General features: G+C 39.7%; 2 protein-coding genes across 2 annotated transcripts in view; one reads left to right on the top strand and one right to left on the bottom strand.

Annotated features, from left to right (window-relative positions):
- The window catches only part of LOC137997047 (small ribosomal subunit protein uS15m-like), a 9,192-nt gene extending 2,971 nt beyond the window's left edge, over nucleotides 1–6,221 (top strand). Inside the window, exons 4-7 of the mRNA XM_068842759.1 lie at nucleotides 1,159–1,207; nucleotides 2,303–2,369; nucleotides 2,538–2,605; nucleotides 5,504–6,221. Of these exons, the coding sequence (XP_068698860.1) occupies nucleotides 1,159–1,207; nucleotides 2,303–2,369; nucleotides 2,538–2,605; nucleotides 5,504–5,719 (400 nt within the window). The 3' untranslated portion in view covers nucleotides 5,720–6,221. The remainder of the gene's footprint in view (nucleotides 1–1,158; nucleotides 1,208–2,302; nucleotides 2,370–2,537; nucleotides 2,606–5,503) is intronic.
- A 3,784-nt stretch (nucleotides 6,222–10,005) lies between these two features.
- LOC137997048 (DNA mismatch repair protein Msh2-like) overlaps nucleotides 10,006–18,054 on the bottom strand; it is a 31,275-nt gene continuing 23,226 nt past the window's right edge. The window contains exons 23-30 of the mRNA XM_068842760.1: nucleotides 17,902–17,966; nucleotides 16,152–16,319; nucleotides 15,513–15,604; nucleotides 14,797–14,951; nucleotides 13,583–13,650; nucleotides 12,342–12,414; nucleotides 10,714–10,763; nucleotides 10,006–10,273 (exon numbers count right to left, since the gene is read on the bottom strand). Of these exons, the coding sequence (XP_068698861.1) occupies nucleotides 10,118–10,273; nucleotides 10,714–10,763; nucleotides 12,342–12,414; nucleotides 13,583–13,650; nucleotides 14,797–14,951; nucleotides 15,513–15,604; nucleotides 16,152–16,319; nucleotides 17,902–17,966 (827 nt within the window). The 3' untranslated portion in view covers nucleotides 10,006–10,117. The remainder of the gene's footprint in view (nucleotides 10,274–10,713; nucleotides 10,764–12,341; nucleotides 12,415–13,582; nucleotides 13,651–14,796; nucleotides 14,952–15,512; nucleotides 15,605–16,151; nucleotides 16,320–17,901; nucleotides 17,967–18,054) is intronic.

Below are 18,054 nucleotides of genomic sequence, written 5' to 3' on the forward strand. Positions count from 1 at the left end.
TAATTAAGTAAAGATATTCCAATGAGTCATTTCCGAGTTGCTGTTTGTCTCGGTTTCGAAGTGAGTCTTGGTGCTCAACTCTTGTAAGGGAAATGAGTTTGATTTGCATAAGAATATGCAACTCATTTCCATTTGAATGGACTTGTTTGAAACTGGCTCGCTTTGAAACTGAGGCATGCAGCAACTCGGAAATGGGCTATTCTTGCTCAGTGGTTTTGGCTGTAAGCAAAACTACAGGTTCCTCAAACTGACGCAATCAGTGAAAAAGTATCGGGGAAAACAATTATTGTACTTGAAACTAAAAAATATGAGTGAATTTTTGAATAAAAACGTTACAAAAACCACACAGAAGACAGAGGAAAAAAGGAAAGGAACTTTATTTAAGTGCCTAATGTTCTAGTACTGGAGCCGAATTGGGGACACCGTAAACTGAACTGAATCACAGAACGCAAATCAAATCAAATAAAACAAGGTACATTTAAGACGTTGTTATTCACAAATTCGCTCATATTTTCTAGTTTAAAGAACAGTTGTTTTCTTCAATAATTTTTCATTGATTGCGTCAGTTTGGAGAACCAGTGGCAGAATCCCCGCTAAGAGACAATTTGGCACTGTGGCTTTTTTCCAAATCTTTGTAAAACAGAAAAGGTCTTTGGCAACTGCTGGCAGAAAGGGTACAGAAGAACTATGGAAACACTGAGAGAAAACTAGGGGTAATAATAAGAATCATTTAAGCCTTATTTAATCCAATTTCCTTCCTTTTTGTTTTGTATTTGAACAGTTTTTTTTAAGTTTAGGGGCTGTTTAAAACTCCTTAGTCAATTTCTAGGACAGTTCTCTTAAAATACTATAATTAATGAATCAAATATTTTAAAACTAAAATAGCCAGCAGTTGTTGTATTTTTCATTTTGGAGCTGATTATGTATTAAGAAACTGTAGCAGTGATTCCAATAATATTAGCTGGATATCTTGTGAAATTAATGATCAATGATTATTATAATGTCTAATTTTTGTTTGTGCCATGCATATTTTTGTCAAGTAATGTAAAACTCATCCTCTTACATAATTATCACTGTACTTTAATCTGCAATATTAGGAACCAAAATGAACCCAATGATCATTTGAAACAAGTTTAATGAATGATGTTTTCATTTTAGTGCTCCAGAGGAAGTCAAAAGAGTCTTTAGTCTAAAAAATGCAAATCAGGTACTCTTACAGTCAGGGGGGCTGGACAATCTGCATTTCGCATTTAAGTCTAAGCACCCATTTTAAATCGGCGCTGATAAACAGTTGTTAAATCTAAGCACCCATTTTAAAACGGTGCTGATAAACAGTTGTTAAATCTAAGCACCCATTTTAAAATGGCGCTGATAAACAGTTGTTAAGTCTAAGCACCCATTTAAAAACGGTTAGCTTTCATTAAGTGTGTGACTCGCATGGCTGGCAGCCATGGTTTGCATGACTCGCTGGCTTGCACATTGTCCACACAGTCAGGCTATGGTATACAGTATTTAATGTCTGGCCTCAATTGTTCAAACAATGGATGCGCTATTCGCCCGATAAATCACTGTCCATTGGATAAGCAATAGCAAAATCAATATTGCGCCATCCAATGGATAGTGATTTCTCCAGTTGATAGCTCTATCCACCAACTGAACAACTGAGGCCTGGTGTTCGGACCAGTATTACGAGACTGAAATGGACTAAAGTATCCCTTGTTGGAAATATTTGAATGCAATCAGGGGTGGATCCATACCGGTTCCATCGTTTTAAGGAAATCGGTCAGAATCACGGGAAAGGGGACTATGGAGATTTAAAGCCCACATTTGCCCAAAAGTCATTGCGCACCGTTACTGAATTTCGTGTAACACGAAATTACCTACATATCTGACATGTTGTTTCTCGCGTGATTCGCCTGAGTGCCTTTAGCCAATCACATCACGTATTTGGACAAGTCGTCATTTGAAAAACAAAAACAAACGACCGCAATGACTTTTGGGTGAAGGTGGGCCTTTAAAATCCAAAAAACTCCCGGGGGAGCATGCCCAGGGGAGCATGCCACCAGATTCCCCTAGAAACGTTTTTGTTGTTTTGGAAACCGGTCGTTATTTATCCTGGATCCGCCCCTGACAATCTTGAATTTTTTTTGGTGACAATTATGCTGCAAAACGCATAATTTCTGGAAGATTATTTAATAATTCAATCTTTATGGAATTTACAAAGCTTGCTATTGTTAAGTTCCCACACCCATGTCGTGTTCAAGATCCCTTGTCACCAACACTTGTGTAATATTGATTGCAGGTTGAATACCGAAAAATTGCCATTGAGAAAGTAAGAGAGCAGTACACTGATAGAGCTGAGAAACAAAGTACGTTATATTGAGGTTATCGTGGCCAGATTTTTATCCCTACCACTTCAAATTGTTCTCTCCTGCCCTTAAATTAGTGATGTTTGTGTGAGAAGTCATCGACTAGGCATCAGTGATCAGGTAAGCTGTTGATTACGTCTCGGTTTGTTTCTTTTTTTTTTTTTGCAGTTGCGGAATTGTCTGTGAAAATTGAAGCAGTGAAAAAGAATAACGATACTGGAAGGAATTCAAAGAAGGTGATTAAATTATACTAATTAATAGATGGGTTTTTATCACATCGTCACTCCCCGTCACCTCGCCGTGACCTCGCCGTGACAGCGTGATGCCTACTACTACCTCATTTCCAAATCGCAACACTCCCTCATCAGCGCCGATCGATACTCTGCCTTGCAGATAGTAAGTGACGTTTTGTGTAAATGATGTTGCCGAACATGGAGAATAAAAACTCGGAAACTGTTGTAGTAAACACAGGGGACAACTTTTGTAGTTGCAGTCTGTAATGCTATGTGGGATTAAAGGTCAACTTTTCGATTTTTGTGTTACATCTTTCTTGCAAAAAAGAGCTGGATTCTTGAAATGAGAAAGGACTGTTTTTTTTAATCAGTGGTCTTGTTTAAAGAAAACTGTTCTGTTTTAAAAACAGAACTGGTCGGAAATCTAGGCAAAAAAAACAATTCAAAATAAGAGAAATTCTGAACTTTATGTCAGTTTCAACTTCTTGATTTGAGAAACTTAGCTAAAATTCATAAAATTTTCTGAAATCAAGAGCTTAAAAATAAGATACATTTTTCGCTTAACACCGAAACAAAATTTTCACTAATCCTTCGATCTGTAAAGAGAATGATTATCGCGATTAGGGAAGCAATCAAAGCATTTGCAAATAAACCTGAGCAAATCAATTCTAAGAGTAAAACGGAAATCAAATCCTAAGAGTAAACCATCTGAATGTTATGTTTTGAGTGTGGCAAGAGCGTATTCTTGCCACGAGAACATAAAATTTATATGTTTGGGCTAACGTGTAATTTTCTTTTTATTATGTGGACAATAAATTAAATATACATAGTAGAGATTGAAAAGTAGGCTTAATGCAAACCAAAAAAGGCGGGAAGAAAAAGGAGGGAATCGTGTCGTCGTTGTGAAATATGCGAAAAATACGCCACTCGGTTCCTGGATGTAGTGGTCGTATTGATTCTACGAGTGTTTTAGTTTGCGGTAAAACACTCCCGTCCATATAATGAGATGTGAAAGTATGATAGAGTATGTCATGTATGAAGACCACTTCAAGTATGTGACATCAGAACCCCATTTACTCTTGATTCAACCCTTTCCCATATCTTTCTAATTTTAGAACTACTATATTTTGACGTATGTGACTGAGAACATACGTGAAGTGGTTCACATACGTATGTGACGTAATAAAATGGCTGACCGTAGGCCTCTGTGAAAACAACTACTAAAGCCCCCTTCGAGGTGCTCCTAAAAATAGAAAGATACGGGAAAGGGTTGACGCAGAGGGTTATTAGGGAGCTTACGAAACGACGACGCCGACGGCAACGACGACGCTACAAAACAATAGGTTTAGTGAGCAAAAACAATGGCTCTGCACGCTCTGCACGTGCGTTTTACATTTGGGTACATTTCTTTGCTGTCATCTCCTAAATGACGACGTGAAATGACCAAATTCAAGGTTCTTTGGAGGACGTTACCACATGACGATGAATTTTCAGTTCTCTCTCTACGCTTCCAACCCACTCATACCAGTTTAATTCCTCGTCAGTTACTACACATTTTTAACGCGGAACGACATGAAATAGTTTCGTAGTGATATGAATAACGCGGATTTGTATTTTTAAATGAAGTCCTCGTAGCCGTCGTCGTCCTCGTTTCTTAAGCTCCCTATTATGAAAGATGGAGGCTGCAGGTAATGGGCTTCTGGTGATATTTCCTTTATTCTTGTGGTGAAAAAGGTGGTAAATTCATGTATTCCATATCGCACAATTTGAGCCTTTGTGGATGTCATTTTGAGATCATCACAATTAGGCGTATTTTTCAAATTCCTCAGTTCAAATACATAAACATTTCGTGTACTCCATACACCTTATTCCAAAATGGCTGCCATTTTAGTATTCTTTTGTTTCCTTGCAGATTAGCCCTTGTGGCCTCGCTTTCAAACGATAAATTCAAAAGAATATTTAACCTTGAACGAGGCCAAAAGGGTAGCCTGTTCCGGGCTCCCAGATAGTCGAGAAAACGAAAAGAACTGCGTGTGAAAATTGAGTGGGGGCTTCGACCCAAGCCCCAACTCGCTTTTCACACGCAGTTCTTTCGTTTTATCGACTATCTGGGAGCCTGGAACATGCTACCAAAAGGGCCAATTTGCGACGAAACAAAAAAATTCTGAAATGGCGGCCATTTTGGAATAGGGTGTATATCATTCATTTGTTCACTTTTTACGAGATGGAACTGATTAGCTCCTAGTTGTCTTGAGAGCTCAGTTACTGGCGCAGTTCAGCGCAATCGCGCGGTCATGGCACCGTCCTTAAGGTGCCTACTAATTAAAAGGTGTTTATGCGCGGTTTACTGAATATGTGGGAAAAACAGATCTTAACAAGTGTTATTGAAATCCGAAAAGAAAATTGGCGGTAACCACGCATTTTTCGAAGATAATTAATCAACAATATTTGTAAAAAGCTTTAAAATGCAAAGCAATGTATGGCGTTCTTTTCCAAATTGAAGCTTAATTATCTCTGAAAAATGTGGGATTACCCCCAATTTTCTTTTTGGATACCAAGAGCACTTGCTAAGTTCTGCTTTCTCCGCATAGTTTTGAAGCGCGCAAAAATAGGAAATCCGAGTATCTCGAGATGCGCAGAACATATGCGCAATAACTATGGTAGGCACCGTCCTTAAGTTGCTGCTTAAATGCGGTGATCTCCAACTTTCATGCATTAAAATTTCCACAGTTCTAAAACATAAACATATTTTATGTATTCCATATCCTTCATTTGTGGAGCACGCCGTTTCAAGGTTCTCTCTCCGTGAAAGAAGGTTGACCCTGGGGCAAGGTATTAGATCATATGTAATGTAATTTCAAACGCTCAAATATCTTGTAATTGAATTCATTAAATTTTCAGGACATGCACAACAAAGTGTTTCTTAATTGGCTGATTAGTCAGAGAAAGAAAAAACTGGGTCATCTCAAGAATGCACGCTTCGAGCGGTACTTGACGCTATCAAAGGAACTCGACATCCCACTATTAGAGAGCCCGCACTCAAAATGGAACAAGTACAAGTTCAGAAAGTTCAAGATTGGAGTTGAAGTGAAGGAGAAGAAGCGTTTCAGAAGATAAGGAACTGGATAAATCCAGTAACTTTTTCGCACGTCAATGGTTATCCAAGCTTGAAAGAAGAAAGATCCTTCTGTGCTGGGAGACTGCTAGATCCAGGAAAAAAAAAACGATATTTGAAAGTCTTCAGCTTAATCCAAAAAATTGGATTTTCACGATTATTTGCTTTAAAGCCTATAAATGGCAGCTTCATTTCGATTCAGTTCTCGCTGTTTTCCTCTTTGAGTCACCTTGTTTTAAATTTAATTAGTGTGAAATTCCATGATCAATGACCACTTTTCATGCCGACACCAGGCAACTGCGAAAAAAAGACATTTCAAATTGGCTTAGTATAGGTCTTGCTCGCACCTCGAGGGACTTGCACATCTTAGTAAGGGAACCACATTGATTGTGAATAACGATATTTTTGTATTCGGTTTTCTCGCCTTTTTCGGTTTGGTTTAACCAGAAATAATTAAAGATGGTGTGATAAGGTTATATCCAACACACTTTGACACGTCGCTCATTTTTGTGCTGTTGTGGTAAATTATCGCCAAATTGTACTTGAAAAAGTTGCATCCAAAAGAAAATCCATGTCACAAAAATCACGTCAGAGAGTTTCCTCTCTTGTCGAACGCATGCACCACCGAAGCAAAGGCAATTTCCGACAGTCATCTCTATTCCGCTAAAGATAATACTAGGAACGCGATCGCCGCGTACACAAGTTTAAACCAGGAGAGTACAACTTCGATATCGTTGCCCCAGCCTCTTCACAAACCGAGTTATTTGTATCCCCACCAATAGCTTAACTCCATCTTTCACTTTTTAAAGCGCTTATAACCTGTAATACCCTAATTCGCTCTGACGAAGGGTTTACGCTCGAAATGAAAGTTTATTTTAAATTTCTCAAAATATACCATATCCACCCTGTTGATAAACCCATTCCCGAGTTATTTTTAAATTGATTTTCCCGTTTATCAATAAAGGGAAAAATTACTGAGCGCTGATTGGCTGAGACAGAGGGCATTTTTTTCTTAATCGAGGGCATTTTTGGTAATCAAGAGAGGGCTTGATTACCTGTCAATGATTGGTTAATCCGTTGCATAGCAACCGTTCGTTATTTTGGAATTTGTTGCCAAGTTTTTGTTGCAACAATGGCTTGTCGTTTTATTGAAGGGAAAGTGTTGGAGGGAAAAATAGAGTGCGCACCTGATTTTCCTTCGTATAAATTTTGCCCTTTATTGATAAACAAGTAATCGCATGAGTCCTCGTACTATTAAGGATTAATTGCACTTGTGTTTTGGAAATTTTCCAAATTGCCCTCGTCGCTTCGCGACTCGGGCAATTTTGGAAAATTTCCAAAACACTCGTGCAATTAATCCTTAATAGTACTCGGCCTCAAGTGATTATCTATACGAAACAAGACCTTTCCAGCAAATCATACGGCTTACGCAGTGAATTATCAATACCCTTCAACTCGACCTGCGATTCGAAACTTGCGAAGCTTGGTCTTTGATTAGTATGCTATATGCTACCGGTTATGGCGTCAAATTATCCTTTCGTAAACGGTCGTTGCCATTTATAACGGTCGACTACACACTTCACTTCAAAGAAAATTAAAAGAAACAAACTATGAAAAAATATTGACAAAAATTAAGACAAAAAGGAAAAAAAACATTTATAAAAGAAAAACTGGAGGAAAAAAAGAGTCCGAAAATTTCAAGACTCGAACTCGGGTTCTTAGCCCTCACCCTAATCAGAACCCTTACCGCGTACACAAGTTTAAACCAGGAGAGTACAACTTCGATATCGTTGCCCCAGCCTCTTCACAAACCGAGTTATTTGTATCCCCACCAATAGCTTAACTCCATCTTTCACTTTTTAAAGCGCTTATAACCTGTAATACCCTAATTCGCTCTGACGAAGGGTTTACGCTCGAAATGAAAGTTTATTTTAAATTTCTCAAAATATACCATATCCACCCTGTTGATAAACCCATTCCCGAGTTATTTTTAAATTGATTTTCCCGTTTATCAATAAAGGGCAAAATTACTGAGCGCTGATTGGCTGAGACAGAGGGCATTTTTGGTAATCAAGAGAGGGCTTGCTTACGCAGTGAATTATCAATAGCCTTCAACTCGACCTGCGATTCGAAACTTGCGAAGCTTGGTCTTTGATTAGTATGCTATATGCTACCGGTTATGGCGTCAAATTATCCTTTCGTAAACGGTCGTTGCCATTTATAACGGTCGACTACACACTTCACTTCAAAGAAAATTAAAAGAAACAAACTATGAAAAAATATTGACAAAAATTAAGACAAAAAGGAAAAAAAAAACATTTATAAAAGAAAAACTGGAGGAAAAAAAGAGTCCGAAAATTTCAAGACTCGAACTCGGGTTCTTAGCCCTCACCCTAATCAGAACCCTTATCTTTCAACATTGTTGGGGGCCAAAGAGGGGGTTCTGCAACAAAAAGATTCACTTCATGAAAAATAATCTGTCAGATACGTATAACATTTCACTATAAAAAAAACTACGATAAAACATCTCTAAACATATCTTAAAATGTTAAGAACTGACGACGTCATTATCAAGTCAAAGTAATTTTAAAATCGTATTTTAAAATGTATAAATACTAAAAGAACTATAGTAAACAAGAAGCCTGTTTTGTGAAAGAAAGGAACAATGAAAATTAAACAAAAGTTTGGCACGTATGGATTGTCCCTTTCATTGTTCCTTTCTTTCACTTTACAGGCTTCTTATTTAGTTACTATTGTTCTTTTAGTATTTATAGCTTGCAATTTTTAAATTACTTCGACTGGATAGTGACGTTTAGCTAACGTCGAAACGTCTTTGTTTCTTAACAACAAAAAAATTTTTTAGATATGTCTTATCGCATTTTTTTATAGGTAAATGTTTTCCAAAATCACTTCTTCAAATACGTAGGAGGTAAAAAGCGTCTCAACAATTTTTGTCCCGAATTGTAGCTCCCATCGCCTTCTTAATTTCATCTTCAAACTTCCCAGCCCTTTTCGATCTGGACAGGACGCCATAGATTATTTCCCTTTCGTAAACGGTCGTTGCCATTTGAAACGGTCGATACCATTTTTTAGCTCTAAATTACACTCATTAGGTCTGAGAACTCAAAAGGTTCCGGTTACTGGGAGTTGTGTCTCGCTGGTCTTATGAGTTAGGGTTCGAGTTAGTTGGTTATTTCCACTTTTTCATAAACAACATTGCTTTGGGTAGTGGGGAATATACACTTAAATGCATGGTTCCCGAGACAAAGTCGAGGGAAAACGAAACTAACTAGTTTCCCGAGCGGGGGACCATACATTAAGTACTTTGTTATATGTTCAGTATGTTTAAGGGGCTGTTGACAGGGAGGTAGGAAGATCCTAGCACTAGGAAGATCCTAGAAGGCGAAACAACTTTTCGTTTGGTTTACATGCAGAAATTTCTGTCTAGGTGGAAGTGGAGAATGAAAGCAAGATGGCGGGCGAGAACAACAAACATGTAATTTGGGTCCTTCTACTCTCCTTACTAGTTTTAATAACTTCCTTTTCATCTTCCTCCTGGCAGTCTTTCAACTCATTCGGATGTATTTGACTCGCAGCGTTTTCGACATAGCTGTCGATCGATTACTCGTTACTTTCCACTGTCTCTCGTTTGGGCGGTGTATCTTTGAAACAAAACTCGTCCTGAATATTGTCGGCGGTCATCAGAATCGTCCTGTGGCAACGCCAGACGAAATTGTGACCTTTGGCAGCTGAATACCGTGAACACCCGGCCGCCGCCATGTTTGTTTTTTTGTCCCTAGTACCAGGAAGTTCCGAGCGAAGGCAGATATTTTCGTAAAGGATTGTAGGCTAATCTTCTCAGTGCTTTTCATGCCTAAAACTTCGTTTCCGTGTTAAAAGACTGCTTTGAATCCACAATTTTTTCCCGAATAATTAGGACGTACCACCCTTTTTTTTTTTTTTTCCTTCCTCTCACTCACAATTTTGGACCATTTGCGCATGCCGAACCGTATAGACTTTTTTAAGATTGCGGGATTTCTTTCGACGTTTAAATGGCAACCGCTCTATGACAGCATTATCGGGCATTGCAATCACATTCATGGAGAATTTGCATTCAAAAAGTAACGATACTTGCTACTCTGCTTGGGCACCAACCAGAACGCGTGCACACATCGACTGACAACTTTAGCCAATGCAAAATAAGCGCAAGTTTTCTCAGTGTCCGGATATCTCGCGGCGACAACAAAAATTTAACTAAACTACTGTCAACAACGAAACACAAGCCACGTAGACTGAGAAAATTATCTTTACTACGCTTGACGTGTAAATAACAGCTTGACGCTTTTTGAAACATTCTCCACAAAACGAACTTGCATTGTAACTGGCTATCGGCGATTATATTACTTGGCCAGAATGTCCTGTATGTAGGGATTGTTTCTTGCGAGAATGTCGTCCTTCAACTTTGATACTTGATAAGCGATTTGATCTTCTGTCATTGTTTCCACTGACAGCTTTGCGACTTGACTGAGAAAATCTCTGATGAGTTCTTCTCCCTCCTGTCAACGAATGGAAGGGAGAGGTAAATGAAAGTCACGCTATCTGCCAGCCTGTCTCGCAATTTACTACGATAGCAAAAAGGACTGATATTGATAACGCTTTGACCGCAGGCAAACAGTTTCGAAGTGGACAATGAGGCAAACGGTGAACTTCTGCATACCACAAAAGCACAACAATTTTAACCTAATCCTCTCTTTCGGGAACTTGGTCGACAGGTGAAGATAACAAGGGGACGAAATCTACAATCAAACGAGTTTTATTGATTTCAGGCAAAACGAAAAATTCCAGTCAACTTTTTGTCTTTGACGTTGACTCTAGCCTGTCTAGGTTTTATTAAAATTTCGTCAAAAATGCGCATACGTTTTCTTCAAAAGCACCAATATTCTTTACAGAAACCAACCCCGGGAGCCAAACAAGCCAAACAAGGAATACTACTCGCCTGTTTGACTAAACGTCGTCTTTTAGCTGGTGATGTTCCAGTGTCAGAATCTAAACAAATGAAAAAGAATATTCTAGGTTTTAACCCACGTGATTAACGGCCATGTTTATTAATCCAAAAATGATTGCGTAAGAACAACGTTATTTTTGGGTCAGGGTCAATGCAGTATCTCACTTGAGGAGAAGCATTTTGGGGACACTTTGTGTGAAGTTAAATGTCTGTGATGTTGAAGTTGGGAAAAAGGGCAAGGGGACACTTCGTGAGACGTCAAAGGCGGGAAAAATCATGCCAAAAGTTAATGCAGAATTTCCGAGATAAAGGTTTTCTTTCAAACATAATACCCATTCCCCCTGAAACCCACCATGGGTATTCTCTTCGCTCTGGCTCTGTTGTAAATAGCAGTGTTAAAGTAGTTGCCAGGACCGAACGGATGAACAATTTTTGTACTTATAAATATCAATAATATAGTTGCTGGTGCCCTTGTAATTAAGCTGTAGCTGCAAGAGGGGTAAATAAACTGATCAATCAACCAATCAACTATTTCTGGACATATCTGTCATTTCTTGCCTTTTTGCTACAAACATATAGCAACTTTTCAAACGAGAGAAGCATTCTCGTGACCAGAGCCTCGGATCGACCTAAGGCTCTGGGAAACTCTATTAAGAAGAACATGCGCCGTAGGGTTCTTATAGCCAAAAATTGGCTATTTGAACCTTACGGCACTTGCTCACTCCTCGTGCTAACAAATTTGTGCTAACATGAGTGCACCAATTAGAGACACTTTTAATTGTTCTTCACGAAAACCAACGAGAAGACACTTTGTTTCAGCGTTCCCCAGAGCTCTCAGTCATGCGCAAAAGAGAAGAGCTCTGGGGCCGAGATTGACAGCAGTGAGAGTAAAGAAATTTTGCAAGCTTTTACGACAAACAGTAACCTGACATTTGCAGTAAACCCGATGCTAATGGCGAGATTTAGCATTGCGTTTACGAGAAACAAAAAAAAAAAAGAAACAATCTCTTGGCCTGTCACCTCGACAAAACGGCTTGCGGCCATTTTGAAACCGCTGAGGTGATTATGACGTAACAAGAGTGAATTGGATAAAAGTGTTGTTCTGACGTGGGTGGGCTCCCCAGCACAGTCACAAAACCGTTCCCGTGAAAATCAGTCGTCGCGTCCATGAAAAAACAAGACAGAAGCAGTCACGCGTGACATGGCTACTTCTGATTGGTTAAAATTGGTGGCCATTTGTTTGTTTCGCGCGCAAAGTGTGTCCAAAAATCAACCCATTTGTGACGGTGCTGGGGCAAGACGGCAAAGTGATAGATCAACACTCTTATTTAATTAACTCTTGCGCGTAATAATAACCTCAAGGACAACCAATCAGCGCAGAGAATTTTCAATAATAACCTATGTAATTATACTAAAGTTCATTATTAGCTAACACGCAAGAAATGAGCTAAAATCAAAGAAGTTTCTTTGATTTTTGGCAAAAGGAAAATTTCAGCCTCACGTTTGCCGTAAAACGCGCTGCTTAATCTCTCTTACGCTGATCGAGAACAACCCCGTGAAATGCAGAGCCACGCGTCTTGACGGGTGGTACGATAACTAATTGAAACAACTCTACTAACCAATTATTCCTTCCCCCAATACAGCAGTGCTGCCCTGAAAGTCTTCTAGTTCTGCTGCCTTTTGTCTGGCGAACTGGCAAGAAAGAGAGCAACGAAATCTTAGAACAAACATCATTCTAAATTTTCCACCCTACAACACACTTTCTACCTACTTGACTTTGTATTATCATTTTATTGTAAATTAATTTATTTTAGATAGCAAGTCCACAAAAGCGTCTGGCTTCCCCAATCGTTAAAGCTGCTTTATCAAATAACAGAATGTATGTACAATTTTTTAGGGATGAAGGATTATAAGATCCTGCATTTTCTTTGGACTTTGAAAACAGTCGATAAGGAAATTTTTGCTCTGAACAATATTGTATTTCATCACCATTTGTTGCGGCACGTCTGTGACTTTTCATTCTTTAAGGCCCAGTAATACGGGCAACATTTTTCGTGCAACTTGTCGCGCAACAATGTTGCATTGCAAGTTGAGATGGTTTGTTGCGCGTATTACCGCCTTCTTGCTTCTTGCCAGGTTGCAAAAAGTAAAAGCGACGTCTGCTTTTTGCGACATAAAAATTTGTTGCGCAAGAAGTTGGTGATACGCGCAACAAACCATCTCAACTTGCAACGGAACATTTTTGCGCGACAACTTTCACGTATTACTGGGCCTTTAGCCCGGCAATCAGAGAGCAACTGACTCAGTGATGTACGTCAGCCGAAAGATCATTCCATCGAATATAAGAATCGATGCTGTCTGATTTTTAGCCAATTGCACCACGTTAATGACCATCTAAGTTACTTCTTGATAACAAGCTGGGTCGGTACCGTGCGTACTTTATTGAAACCGGAAGCTCTACATTCTGTTACTAACTGAATACATCAAGGATTGCGTATCGCATCCTCTTGACGACACATCGCAACGCCATTTTTATTTCAAATGTTGCGCAGCGCCCGAATAGGTTGACACAACATCTGCCAACACTGTTGGTCCGATCGTGGATCGCAACAGATTTATTGCATAACACTACTACCGCATAAAAATCTTTAAGTAGTCCTTGCAAAACCAAAGAACCAAGGATTCAGCGCGCAGGCGCGAGCCGTGCAAACGACCTCGACATGTTGTGACACGCGTCACCGATCATGACAAACAAAAGAAATAGTTGACGGATTTTAAACTATACATTTCACAGACTGAAAACTAATTCCAGACCACTGAACCGAAGTAAACAAAAATATAATAAGTGAAACAAACATACTTCAATGACACTTGTTGGAAAGTGCGCGAGTTCTGCGACATGAATACCAAAGCTCTGATCGCAAACACCTGCAAGAGGTTTTTTTTAATCCTGCTTTAGACCCATAAGTACATTATTACAATGGAATAAGCACAAGAAATAATACTAATAACAAAAATATAGCAGAAAATCAACAAAACAACACACCATCTTATCGTGGCACAAGCCACTTTCAACAATTTCAACCTTAACCTTACACATTAAAACTGTCATTTTCCCAGTTGTGAAGTTATCTCGGAATCCGCCCGGAAAATTTACATTTTTGCAAAGGGTCTCAGCTTGACCTGCTTATCATTTTCCAGTAGAGTTCCTTAAAAGTTTTGAGACTGGTTTGAGCAAATAAAGGCAGGAGCGCGAATGGGCTATATGCGCAAATGGGACGGAGGACACATGCAAGGCGCAAGAACTCGTACGATGTTTGTTAATGAAGAAATCGTCCACTTTCTTTACTTCCAAATTTGTAGCAGTTAAACTGTTCAAAGAAATGATCCTTGGAGGGGGTTTCCATGTATATTTGGTGCAGTCTGGCGGCCCCCACAATATCTGAAAACGAAGGAGACGAGAGGAAAGGAAAAGCGCCGAGTGCAAAGAAAAACATTCGGAAGAAAACTGTACGCTTTCCAATGTGATTTTAGTAGATGGCACGCAAGCAAACAACCGAACAGAAAATAACCCGAAACCATGGATGACAGCTTGAAAGATCGCCCTCGAGCCGCAAAAATGGCCAGCAATGCACCTGTTTTAAACTTATCCAGCTAATAGGGAGCTTAAGATCTACGACGACGACGTCGACGAAAACGCCAGAAAACAATGATATCATTGGTTAAAAGAGCATAAATAATCGTGCTGCACGTGCGGCACGGATTTCAGCTCATATTTTTGCGGTTCTCTGCATGACGACGACGTGAAATCACTAAATTTTAGGTGTTGACGACAACGTGAGCATGCAACAGAGAATCTTTCATTCTCTATTTTCAGTCTGAAACCACTCGTACCAATTTATTTTTAGGATGCTTCGCCCACATTGTACGACATGTACGAGATGGAATAATCGCGAAAGACTTTTACTAGAGCAAAGTTCTATTTTGAGGTGACGTTTTCGTCGATGACGCCGTCGTAGATCTTAAGCTCCCTAATATCTGTTCACATCGAATGGAATTTATTGATCATCTTACCGGATTTAACTTTATACAGGAGTGTGAGAGTTCCACTAGACGTCATAGCTGTCACATGTAGGTTTCTGACGGTAGACACTTCATCGGCAAGAGAGGTAAGCTCATGGAAATGGGTGGCAAATAGGCAGAAACAACGAATCTTAGTGGAAATGTATCTGAAAGAGAAATGCAGAGCTTCTTGATCAGTTTTCAATCGACCAGTTAAAGCAGACGCAAGCAATTTAATGACCCAATCACAAGACAGAATAAAAAACATGCAGCCGTTGCCAAGGGCGGGAAAAAAAAAGAGGGGAGCAAGTCACAAACGCCTCGGCTTTTATCTCTGATTGGCCGAAGTCTTAAGCTAATTTCGCGCGTAATATGTAAAACCACAGCGAATGAGACATTACTTTTGACACTCAACTGCTCTTAAAACAGCTCAGCAAATTAATTTTCATGTACAAGCCTTTTTATATGCCTTAAAAACGGCTCATTTTGCCCAAGGCGTGTCCGAGTGTCTGCTGGTAGCCAGAAGTGGAGATTACTTCAACGCCTTGAAAATTTAAGTCGAACAAACAGTTATAGAGTGTTCTGTTTAACCTCCGAAACTCCTACAAAATGCTCAGAGACATAGAGATGTTACACGCCTTAGAAACTCGAACTAATCAAACACACAAAAAGCAAAATCAACAAAAAATCTAAGAAAACAAATATAAGATGAAGCATTGGAATCTTACTGTGATATGGCCCAAGCCAGTCCAAAGCCATCGTAAGTAGAAGTGCCTCTTCCGAGTTCATCAATAATGATGAGTGAATTGTCTGTGGCAGACTGAAAAAGAGCAGAGAAGGTCTCGATCTAAACTTGGACAATACCAAACATACAACCTGATCAGTGCAAGAACTTTTTTCGCGGTTGATAGAACTCGTGGGCAGTACCAATTTTTTATCATTGTGTCCCACGTGAAAGGCCTCCGGAACAGGGCGTCATTTTGAAGAAGTCACGGCAATAAAGAACCACTTCTTCTCGAGAAGACGGATCCGTAGGATAGGACTAGTCCAAATTAAAGAAAGCCATATAGCGAAAGTTCATCGGATGAGGTAAAAGGTTTATTGTCTCTCGGCTCTGCGCTCATGTTTCCCCCACCAGGCTTCACGCATGCGAAAAACAAGCAAACAAACAAAGAGGTGCAAAGGGTACCAAAAATAAAGCAGCCCATTATTTACTAAACAATGCACATGGAAAGCAAAATAGCGTTCAACAGAAAATGTCTGAGACGCAAACATGTGTAGCTGTGTGTATTCCAATATTTCCAGTCTTGATGGCTTCAATGTTTTTCGTGCTCAACAGTTTTGAAGAAACAAACAACGTTATTTACCCTCAAAATTGATGCAGTCTCCAACATTTCTGACATGAAGGTGGAGACTCCTTTCAATTGGCTATCTCCAGACCCCACACGGGCTAAAATAGAATCAGTGATGGAGATCTCGGCCGAGCTACATGGTACAAAGCAGCCAAGCTGGGCCATCAGCACTATCACCCCTGTCTGCGAGGAAATAATTAAAAAAGGGAAAGCTTTCACGAAACGCGAATCAGGAACCATTTGCCACTAACCCAGCCCTCCAAACTAATATCCTGGAAGACCTATTAGGTTAGCGGGGAATGCACTAAAACATAGATTGATTTAAAATAAGGACAACCTTTGAATACCCGGTACCGTTTCGGTACAGGCAAGCGTTCTTCTCATAAGCCTTGGCTCGGGTGACTGGGCAACAGATGTAAAATAAAATTTCATTCAATTCTTTTCAGACACTATCGGTTTGCCTTACGATACTATTGGATAGAAATAGCAAATGTACGACTTGACCTCACCGCCCGATAACTCAGACGTTTCAATAGCACACAGGAAGTGTGACTACACCAGTGTTTTTCCAAGCCGTATATATTGGTCCCACACGGATTCCAACAAACGATTTCTCACACCTTTGTTTTTAGGAATCCATCTCAATTTCTCGCAAAGCCTTGATAGTTTCGAGAACGAAACTCGTGGTTAAATACCGTACATATAAACAAGAACGGTAACTTTTTACACCACGATTACAAATTCGTTATTATAATTCCAAGCTTAACAGATTACTTAAAGGGTACTGGACGCCTCAAATCCATCAACCTCGTTCCCAGGGTCTCTCTTCTCTGCCTCCTTTGTCGTTGTCCTCAACAACAAACGAGGCCTGGGAACGAGGTTGCAAATCCATAGGGTCAGGAGCGCATGAGTGGGAGCCTCCCTATGCACTAGAAAAACAATGACCACAACCAGGTTTTCCGAGCCCGCGAGACAAAGCACCCCCAGCAAACCACTGTTTTAACGAAAACCGCTGGTCAGCAACCTGGTTCTGGGGCCCGTTTCTCGAAAGTCCCGAAAACTTTTCAGGCCCAAGAAGCCATCTGTGAAATTGCCAACCGCTTGTTTTGGAAAGCAGATCTTTTAACATGTTTTCAAGGTAACAAAAAGAAAAATAACTGTGAAGTTTGACGAATTAAATGCTCTCCGTTCTTGAGTTACAAAGGGAATTGTGACACCCGAAAATGGCCCGTAAAGTTTCGGGACTTTCGAGAATCAGCCCCCTGGTCATTGCTGTCTAAGGTCTTCCTATGCACTAGGCCTTGACTGAGTCAACCTTTGCGTGTAACTTTCTATTTTTAGAACTAACCCTTTGGCCGGAGACTCACATTTACATAAATTTGGACAATTTGGTACATTGGCTTTGTTCTTTTTGTCTTCGTGTCACAAACATTTTATTCTGATTGGCCATTCTAAACAGTGCGTACAGAGCCGAAGAACTTGTGGCGTTCTAAAAATAGAAAGATACGCGCAGAGGTTGACTCATAGGGCTTGTATGGGAGACGCAAGCTCCTGCTCATGGGATCATGATAGGGTGTAAAGAACGCCACACAGCTTGGTAATAATATGGTAAAAATCTTTTCTCTAATCATGTTCATGAAAGGGGTGGACGCGTGTTGTGATGACGACATTGGAGAAACTGTAAGCGATAAATGAAAGGGTCAGAACTTGCGTTTTCAAGGGTTAAATTATACATACTCCCGGCAACCATATTCTTATTGCAAACCTGTCTGATGTACGTGGACTTGCCACCCATGTTAGGTCCAGTGATTATAAGAAATTCTTTTTGACCTGAAAATTGGAAAAAAAAAAAAACTCAAAAAGGTCTTATGCAATTTAGCCTTTATCTTCTAAAGGAAGGCGTTTAAAAGTAAATGTA

Source organism: Montipora foliosa, chromosome 3, assembly GCF_036669935.1.
Source record: "Montipora foliosa isolate CH-2021 chromosome 3, ASM3666993v2, whole genome shotgun sequence".
NCBI lineage: Eukaryota > Metazoa > Cnidaria > Anthozoa > Scleractinia > Acroporidae > Montipora > Montipora foliosa.